A 9,515-nucleotide genomic window follows, 5' to 3' on the forward strand; every position below is an offset into this window, starting at 1 on the left:
CTCTTCCTTTTCCTCTTTCTCACTTCTCTATTTTTTTCTCTTTCTCATTTTCTTTTTCTTTCTCTTTCTCCTCTCTCTTTTTCCTTCATCTCTTTGTTTTCTTTTTCTTTCTGTTTCTTTTCCTCCTTCTCCTCCTCCATCTCCACTTCCTCTTCCTCTTACTCTCACTTTTTCTTTTTTTCTCTTCCTCACTTTCTTTTTCTTTCTCTTTCTCCTCTCTCTTTTTCTTTCATTCTCTTTGTTTTCTTTTTCTTTCTGTTTCTTTTCTTCCTCCTTCTCCTCCTCCTCCTCCTTCTATCGTCTTATTTTTCCCATTATCATCATTCCCTTACGCTTCTAATACCCTTCTGCTTGTCTGCATCCCTCTTATCTTCTCCCCCTGTCTCTTTCCTCTTTCCCTATTAACCTTCACCTTTTCTTCCTCTACCAACACTTTTCTCCTTGTCAAAATCCCTCCATTTATCTCCTCCTGTCTCTCTCCTTTCTTTCTTTTGCCCTTCACCTTTGTTTCCTCTACTAACGCCATTCTCACTCCGTTCCTTGCTCCCGCCCCTTTGACCTGCAACCTCCTTTTCGAGCTCATAAAATCAAGAAAAGGTATGAAGTGGATGTGACTAAAAGGAACTGTGCACGAGAAAGAGACGCTCAGATAATTGCCTCTTGCATAACCTTCACTCCTTTTTAGATAGATTTAAGTTCCTCGACAGTTCTATTAAGGCTCGAATTCTTGGGTCAAAGTATATTATTACGAGAGTAGCATTTATCTGGCAGTGAAAGTATATGTATTGCAAGTATACCTTCTCGGATTGAAGGTCAAAGTACATTAAAATAGGAATGAATGGGTTCAAGATTGCAGACGTGTTGTGTCGCCCGCGCAGTACCCACTATTAATTTTGTAGGTGCGACGTCTTTCTCCGTGTGGGTGGGTGAGTGTGGGCGGATCTTTCCAGGGCGCATGTTACGTCCTCTGCGCAACGAAAGAAGTGCAGATAATAAGTTCCTCCTGCGCCAGAGCTTACGTTACAGGCAACATTTAAAGCTTATTGACAGTAACGGCACAATACGACAGGTAGATAGACTCATAATTGTTAGACTGACCATATATTGCATGCGTACAGCTCATTGGGGAAATAAGAAAAGTTCTCGTGCGGTGTTAGTGGAAGTTACCTGTTTAATGAATGAGGTGGATCCAGGTAGCACTTTCTAATTAACTGTCATGGTGTAGCTGTGGTGGTGTACGGCGTTCAGCTTGAGTGGCGTAGGCTGTGGCGTCCCGTGTGTAATTATGGTGCACTGCGGCAAGTGATGGCGCTACTCCTGCAACCAGTGTGACGTAAGTGGTGTGGTTCCTGTATTATAATGGAGGTGATGTTTCCTCTTCAACCTGTGTGTAGTGTTTAAGTGGTGGCAGTGTTCCTGTATTATAATGGAGGTGGTGTTTCCTCTTCAACCTGTGTGTAGTGTTTAAGTGGTGGCGGTGTTCCTGTATTATAATGGAGGTGGTGTTTCCTCTTCAACCTGTGTGTAGTGTTTAAGTGGTGGCGGTGTTCCTGTATTATAATGGAGGTGGTGTTTCCTCTTCAACCTGTGTGTAGTGTTTAAGTGGTGGCGGTGTGGTGTTTAAGTGGTGCCGTTCCCTGTGTATAGTGTAGCGTGGTGGAGGTGGAGGTATTTCTTCATGAACTACAGTGTATTTAGTGTAGGTGCTGGTGCTGCTTGCTTCACTGTTGTAGCTAGAGAACGCTGGGAATAGCCTTTGTTCTGCTGTGGACGAGTAAAGGCTAAGATGATGGTGATGGTGGTGATGATGATGATGATGATGATGATGTACAGTCGGTGGTGTTCTATATTTCCAAAGGGGAGAGTTTAACTTAGGTTTGTATTGCTAAACATTTCGTCGCCCAAGTTCACATATTTGACAAGGCTTTTCGTAGGAGTTTGTGGCATTTCCAGGAGTAGTTTTATGACCCTGGTGGTAGTCTGACCCTTCTTCTGTACCGTGAAGCTAAGGAAACACTCATTAGAGCCCGATTGATCCCCTCTTTGACCTTTAGAAATAGGTGATGTGAGATGGCAAAGTGTCTTGTAATACCAACCTATAAGTGTTTGAGGTGATGTTCCCAATAAGACCATGAATGTGGCTTCGATCCTAAGTACCATAAGACACTGTCACGGACGCACCAAGTAGCACTCAGTGGCAGTATCTCTTGATGAGCCAAACACGCTAAACATACCCAGCCTTAGTCTTATTCTCGATACCCAAATATCTCTGACAAGAACCAGCACAAAACAAGCCTATGACAACCTATTCGGTCTAACTGCTCTCATTTTCTGTTTTTGCTAAACCCGAAAAAGCCAGAAAAGAAAATGGGCAGAAAATCGAAACACCTCTGGGCCCTCACGCCTGACCTCACTACATCATTCCTGCCCACTAATAAGTCACCTTGAACATGATTTACCTGTCTCCCGGATGTCGTCACAAAGTAAAAAATCGTCAACAGTAGCTCCGCCCGTTAACTTCCCTTCGTATAAGGAACAACGGGGATCAAGATCTATAGAAGGTTAGGTTAGGTTAGGTTAGGTTAGGTTAGGTTAGCCTTTTAGCCCCCGTCAACGTCTGCGGCACAACCCACACGGTCCCTGCCCTTCCCTAGACTTAAGAAAGCGAAGAGATGGAGGTAAAGTTTAGGAGAGAGGGGAAATATGTAGTGTAAAGAATGGAGGTATTTAACAGAACGGAGGGAAGGGATGCTCATGGGAGGGGAAGGAAAAATAAACAAAGACCATACAAAGGGAGAATACACAGAGATGATAAGTAAAATCTGAAGAATGTTTAACGCCTTGCCTTGCCGCCGCCGCCTCCTGCCCCCACACGCCGCTGAACACTGTCTGGCTAAGAACACTCACGACAGCCTCTCCTCAATCGACTATTAGCCTCGACTCCAAGCGCTTTACGGAACCTCAAACGTCTTTTGTAAACGTAAGGAGGAGGGGGAGAGATGGAGGAGGAAGAGGAGGAGGAGGAGGAGGAGGAGGAGGAGGAAGAGGAGGATGTATTGCAGAGCTCTTCGGGTCTACAATGTAATATTCAAACACTTATCCTCCGTCGTGAGTGACAGCCAAGACATGCCATCTGCAGACTTATCTCCGGTTTTATATTTACATTTTTCTGCCTCTCTCTCCCTCTCCACACACACACACACACACACACACACACACACACACACACACACACACACACACATACACACACACACAACTCCATTCTTGCAAACTTTCTCTAGGAGTGTCGACGGTCATGCAGTTTCGCTTTCCATCCTTTCTGCCCACTTTCTGCCCCCTCAAGACGTCCATCTTACCGCCGAGAGACAACTCATATCACACTACCACTTAAGTGTCCGAGATGTTTAAACACCCCGTAGCTGCGTCCTGGAATCCGGTGCGGCGGGTTTTGTGCATCAGTAACTCTTCCAAGGAGTTTCCCAAGCGTTCAATATTATCTCCGCGTCCAATAAGAAAGGAGGATTAAAGAGTCTATAACTACTAATATTGTTAATGAGCTTCCCCAATGATTTCAGTTATTACACAGCTTATCAGTCTAACGCTACATGTAGACTGCCTATCTTCTTACTTTTAATCAACGTGTCCGGATCTGGTTTGCCGGGAGATTAACGCTCCAGCGGACCGCCAGGCACTCCCGGACCCGAGGTGAGGTATTGGGGGCAGCTTTCACTGCTCAGTAACAGTCCAGGGTCGAGTCCGTGCCCGGAGAGGAGACCCTCGAAATGGACTGGGTCAAGCTTGTTGTGCCATGTAGTTTTAAATATTCCTAACAAATAAATCATCGAACATGTGGATTTTTTTTCCATGACTTTTTTTTATATATTTCTTTTAATTATGAAAGCTATTTTGTCCTATTGACCCTATGCAATCTCTTTTTACAACATTATCCCAAAATGCTTTCGCTTCAATAATACGAAAGAAAAAGGCGTCGAGCCACAGCGCCATATTCCTTTAAAAAACTGCACTATATAATTATATATCCATTCTAAACCTCGATACCAGACTGTGCTGAACGGTCTGAGGAGTGTGGGTGATGGCACCACAGCCACGCAGCGCCGCCCCTCCCTGACAGCCCAAAGTCTGCTCGCGAAAGTCAAGACTTCACTAGATGCCCGTGTCGAGGTTTAGATTCGCGACAAGTTATGTTTATATTATTTGCTACAGCGAAGCTGTTGACGCGTTTTCCTAGTTCGTCACGTGACCTAGGCGTGGGGCGGGTCACGATGACTCAGCCTGTTCGTTGCCTAGGCGACGAGCGTAGTGATGCCACGGCGTGCATTTTCGTTGCGGGTCGCCCGCTGTGTTTTACCTGCGCCTACGCACTTTCAGGAGTCACCACTCCACTCTCTGCAGGTGCGTAGTAGTGTGTGCATTACTGCAGCTTGTACGCCTCTGCTGTGAGGATATTGGGCTATTGTGTTTGTGCTTCCCGCCATGGGGGCTGTTGCCGCCCGCGGCCTGTGTTGCTAGCCCGCGATTGTTGCTTTCCTCTACGTGTCTGTACGTAGCTTGCTCCGCTGTTTATATTGCGGTGCCATGCACTTGCAAGTTATAGCTGCGCGTCAGGAAAGTGTAACGATATCTGCCTCTGGCAGTATTGCTCAGAGTGCTGTAAGCACCCTCTGTTGTATTTTTCCGCGCCAGCAGCGTTTTGCATCTCGGCCGGGCGAGTTGGGGCCCGTCAGGTCACTCGCCGCGGCTCGGGACTTCCTTCTCCCCCTGACCGCCGTCTGGTGAGGTCACGGGGCTACGTTTCTCTACTCTCGCCTCCTCTTGGCACCACGCGGTTTTCCTCCTGCTGGAGTGTGGGGATCCTGGGCTTCGCCACTTCGGGATACAGCCCACACCGGGTCTCAGTTTGGGTGTGTCGAGTCCGCGGCGGCCTCTTCCTGAAAGCCGCATCTACCGCCGACATCACGCGCCTGATGAGAGGACCCACGGCAGGAAGAACAAGCTGCAGCCACCTCGAGCAAGGCTGTGCAACGAAACTCTACTCTTCTCCCTCCGCACCAAGTTAAGTAGCTAGTTGTTAGTGTAGCCAGGGCAGGTTAGTCTTGTGCGAGCACGAGTAACGCTAGGCTCAGCTGAGTGTGTATGTGAGATTTGTCTGTGTTTTCTTTGTGTGTAATAAAGTTAGTGCATAGTTGTACACGAGCTTTATTAGTAAACCTTTTGCCTGTGCGTATGTGCCTTCCAGCCCCATAAGGAGAGTAAATAAGAACCCCACGGGAGATTTGAGCAGGTAAGTCGTGTTAGTACCCCTAGTCAGGGTGTGTACACCGTTGTCTCCTGGCGTGCCGCGGGAATCAACCCTTGTCGGCTAGCTACAGCCTTGTGAACACACACCTGTTATTAAACATTATTTTACCCCGTGACAATTGGCGCCCGAACAGGGACTCCTTCTGGCTGGTAAGTGTGTGCACGTGGCTAGGTGTGTCTGTGTTTAGGGTCACAGCTTAGTATAACTGTGTTAGTGAGACTTATTAGCTAGCAGAGTGTTAGTTTTACCTCTGACTAGTTTTGTGTGTTGTCCTTAGGTATAGGTTCTGTTTTAGTGCCAGCTTTTGTTCTGTTCCTATTGCCCCGAGTGCCAGTGAGCATAGGGTTTGATATTAGGACAGATTATCTTCCCCCAGTGCTACCGTGACTTTATCCGCAGGTATCGCGCTCCCTGAAGACAGCAGGTGCCCTGTGCTTCGCCGGCAGAGTGTGGGCATAAGTCCTGGGTCTACGAGTCGCGCCTGACGGAGGCTCGGTGGGGTTTGCTGTGCCGTTCCAGTAGCCGTGCCTGGGCTCCACTTTCTTGTCTCCTCGTCGCCGTTCCTTGTGTGGGACGACCACGTGGCTCTTGTGGTCGGCGACGTGAGAAGGGACCAGCTCGACGAGACGCCATCTGCATTTTTACCGGGTGTGTGCGTTCTCTTTTTGTTGAGATTTGTGCATAAGCTAGTTTAGCCAGATTAGTTCACCTCTGCCTGCACCTAGCTACTCAGGTTTGTGTAGGGTTCTAGAAGGCTCTAGTTTTGCCAGTTAGTCACCCCTAGCCTGGGTTTTAGTTAGCTCAGGACTGTGCAGGGTGCAGCGGTCTAGTTAGGGCCAGTTTTCTCTCTCCAGCCTGTGTAGTGAGTTCAGGTTATTTAGGGAGAGTGTGTTCTAGATAATTCTAGATTTTTGGGCTGTTCAGTCACCTTATTCTGCCAGAGTTAGTGCAGGGCAAGCCAGGCAGGATGTTTGTTACTCGTGAGCCTTCTACCGAGTATTGGTTTCAGCTGGGTGAGCGCCTTGAGCTGACGGGGCAAGACCTCGTCGCGTGGGTTCGCGAGGAGCTGCTGCGGGAGGCCTACTTCGAGGAGTTGGAGAGGAAAGACCGCGAGGCTGAGCTCTCCCACGAGCGAGAGATGCAAGAGGCTCAGCGCGCCCACGAGAGGGCCATGAAGGAGTCTGGAAGGCTCCAACGCCTCGCCCTCGCACGTCTCGCCTGCCCCTGGTTCGACACCAGCGACCTGGACACGCAGGTAACCGAGCCTCAGCCCTCCCCTGAGGCTGTCAGCACTGTGCCGTGTGACCCTGCTCGGCAGGCAGTAGCTGGGGAGGACCACGACCAATTAGAGTGCCTGCAGGAGGAGGCTTTGCCTCTCTCCCCGGCGCTCCTGACGGTGCAGGAATGCACGGTGGTCCCGGTAGACGACGCAGACGCGCAGCCGCCTTGCGTCTCGAGTACGGTTGCTGGTGCCAGAGCAGAGGAAGAGGGGAATCTCGAGCTCTCTGCGCTGCTGACGGTGTCACAGGAGGATTCACTGGAGCTGAAGGTTAGTGACGCGGGGCAGCTGGCCACCGCCTCTCCCGCGCCCGTTTCGGTTCCTACTGCCTCGCGCAAGAAGCCTCCTGACATAGACGTCAAGGCCTCGCTAGGTTGCGCCTCAGCACCACCTGACGCGGGGCAGCTGGCCACCGCCTCTCCCTCGCCCGTTTCGGTTCCTACTGCCTCGCGCAAGAAGCCTCCTGACATAGACGTCAAGGCCTCGCTAGGTTGCGCCTCAGCACCTCCTGACGCGGGGCAGCTGCCTCCTGCCTCTCCCTCGCTCGCCTCGGAATCCACGGCCACGCGCAAGAAGCCTCCTGACATCGATGTCAAGGCTTCGCTGGGTTGCGCCGCAGCACCTCCCGGAAAACAAGGCCACCGCACCGCCAAGCTGTCTCGCCTTCGCCGTGGTCTAGGTAAGAGTGACTGTTCAGTGTTGTGTGAGGGTTCCGGGCGACGCCGCCGCAGAAGGAGGCGTGTCACCCGAGGGCTTAGAGGTCGCGCCCTTGCCAGGCGCCCTTGGAAAGCCCGCCCTCCGAGTTCCTTCTGGCGTGCAGCTAGACCTGCAAGTGTAGGTAGGCCGTCGTGTGTTGGTCGTCGCCGTGATTCTGTGAAACAAGTAGACACACTTCACTACACAGTGCCACACCACACTCCACACTACCACACTAAATATGGACATGTGTCCCTAGCCTTGTCTCGGGCCTCTCTGCAGCTTCAGGAGTTTTCTCCATGCTTGTTAGTAAAAGGCTGGAGTTTTTACACTCATCAAGCTGAAGGGAGCCACCCGATGACGTACACCTTGTGCTTGTGTAACTAGATTTAGCTAGGGGTTAGTTCAAATTTTATATGTACGCTACGAGTAGCGCCCATGATAAAATTTCATTTGCATGGGCGAATGTCGCGGTTTAGATTCGCGACAAGTTATGTTTATATTATTTGCTACAGCGAAGCTGTTGACGCGTTTTCCTAGTTCGTCACGTGACCTAGGCGCGGGGCGGGTCACGATGACTCAGCCTGTTCGTTGCCTAGGCGACGAGCGTAGTGATGCCACGGCGTGCATTTTCGTTGCGGGTCGCCCGCTGTGTTTTACCTGCGCCTACGCACTTTCAGGAGTCACCACTCCACTCTCTGCAGGTGCGTAGTAGTGTGTGCATTACTGCAGCTTGTACGCCTCTGCTGTGAGGATATTGGGCTATTGTCTTTGTGCTTCCCGCCATGGGGGCTGTTGCCGCCCGCGGCCTGTGTTGCTAGCCCGCGATTGTTGCTTTCCTCTACGTGTCTGTACGTAGCTTGCTCCGCTGTTTATATTGCGGTGCCATGCACTTGCAAGTTATAGCTGCGCGTCAGGAAAGTGTAACGATATCTGCCTCTGGCAGTATTGCTCAGAGTGCTGTAAGCACCCTCTGTTGTATTTTTCCGCGCCAGCAGCGTTTTGCATCTCGGCCGGGCGAGTTGGGGCCCGTCAGGTCACTCGCCGCGGCTCGGGACTTCCTTCTCCCCCTGACCGCCGTCTGGTGAGGTCACGGGGCGACGTTCCTCTACTCTCGCCTCCTCTTGGCACCACGCGGTTTTCCTCCTGCTGGAGTGTGGGGATCCTGGGCTTCGCCACTTCGGGATACAGCCCACACCGGGTCTCAGTTTGGGTGTGTCGAGTCCGCGGCGGCCTCTTCCTGAAAGCCGCATCTACCGCCGACATCACGGCAGGAAGAACAAGCTGCAGCCATCTCGAGCAAGGCTGTGCAACGAAACTCTACTCTTCTCCCTCCGCACCAAGTTAAGTAGCTAGTTGTTAGTGTAGCCAGGGCAGGTTAGTCTTGTGCGAGCACGAGTAACGCTAGGCTCAGCTGAGTGTGTATGTGAGATTTGTCTGTGTTTTCTTTGTGTGTAATAAAGTTAGTGCATAGTTGTACACGAGCTTTATTAGTAAACCTTTTGCCTGTGCGTATGTGCCTTCCAGCCCCATAAGGAGAGTAAATAAGAACCCCACGGGAGATTTGAGCAGGTAAGTCGTGTTAGTACCCCTAGTCAGGGTGTGTACACCGTTGTCTCCTGGCGTGCCGCGGGAATCAACCCTTGTCGGCTAGCTACCGCCTTGTGAACACACACCTGTTATTAAACATTATTTTACCCCGACCCCGTGACAGCCCGTATGTAAGACGACAGTGTGTGTGTGTGTGTGTGTGTGTGTGTGTGTGTGTGTGTGTGTGAGTGTGAGTGTCATTCACCATGGTCTGATCATGCGATCGATACTCGTTTTGAGCACAGAACAACATATTCGTTGTTTTTAACGCGGTAATGTCTCCATGCAAGTGGGAATACCTTGTGTCGTCGAGCAAGAAACCTTTAGAAGTGGGGCTCTCAGCGCAGCCTTTTCCGCCATAGCTTTGCATGCAGGTAGCGGCTGAGCCTATCAGGGCCAAGGACTGCGCGGTACATCCCCACCCACTGACGCACTGAGCACAGCAGTGTTTATAGTTGCACTAGACCCTGTACTTGATACTAAACGATAAACCGATAATTGTTATAAAAAATACAAACAGGACAACCCAAACCTGCAAGCTTTACTTTGAAGCTCCTCTTTCCTTCTCCACGCAGCTGAATTATTCCTACAAAAGTTTAGTCATGGTGTTTAGTGCACGAGAATAAG

General features: G+C 50.5%; 1 protein-coding gene across 1 annotated transcript; it reads left to right on the top strand.

Moving 5' to 3' along the window:
• The first annotated feature begins 5,508 nt into the window (after window positions 1–5,508).
• Window positions 5,509–8,364, top strand: LOC126994489 (uncharacterized). The gene is made up of 2 exons (XM_050853806.1): window positions 5,509–6,975; window positions 7,093–8,364. The coding sequence occupies exons 1-2, from the start codon at window positions 6,291–6,293 to the stop codon at window positions 7,683–7,685; spliced, it is 1,278 nt and encodes a 425-aa protein (XP_050709763.1). The 5' UTR covers window positions 5,509–6,290; the 3' UTR covers window positions 7,686–8,364.
• The last annotated feature ends 1,151 nt before the right edge of the window (window positions 8,365–9,515 follow it).

This window comes from Eriocheir sinensis, unplaced genomic scaffold, assembly GCF_024679095.1.
Source record: "Eriocheir sinensis breed Jianghai 21 unplaced genomic scaffold, ASM2467909v1 Scaffold804, whole genome shotgun sequence".
NCBI lineage: Eukaryota > Metazoa > Arthropoda > Malacostraca > Decapoda > Varunidae > Eriocheir > Eriocheir sinensis.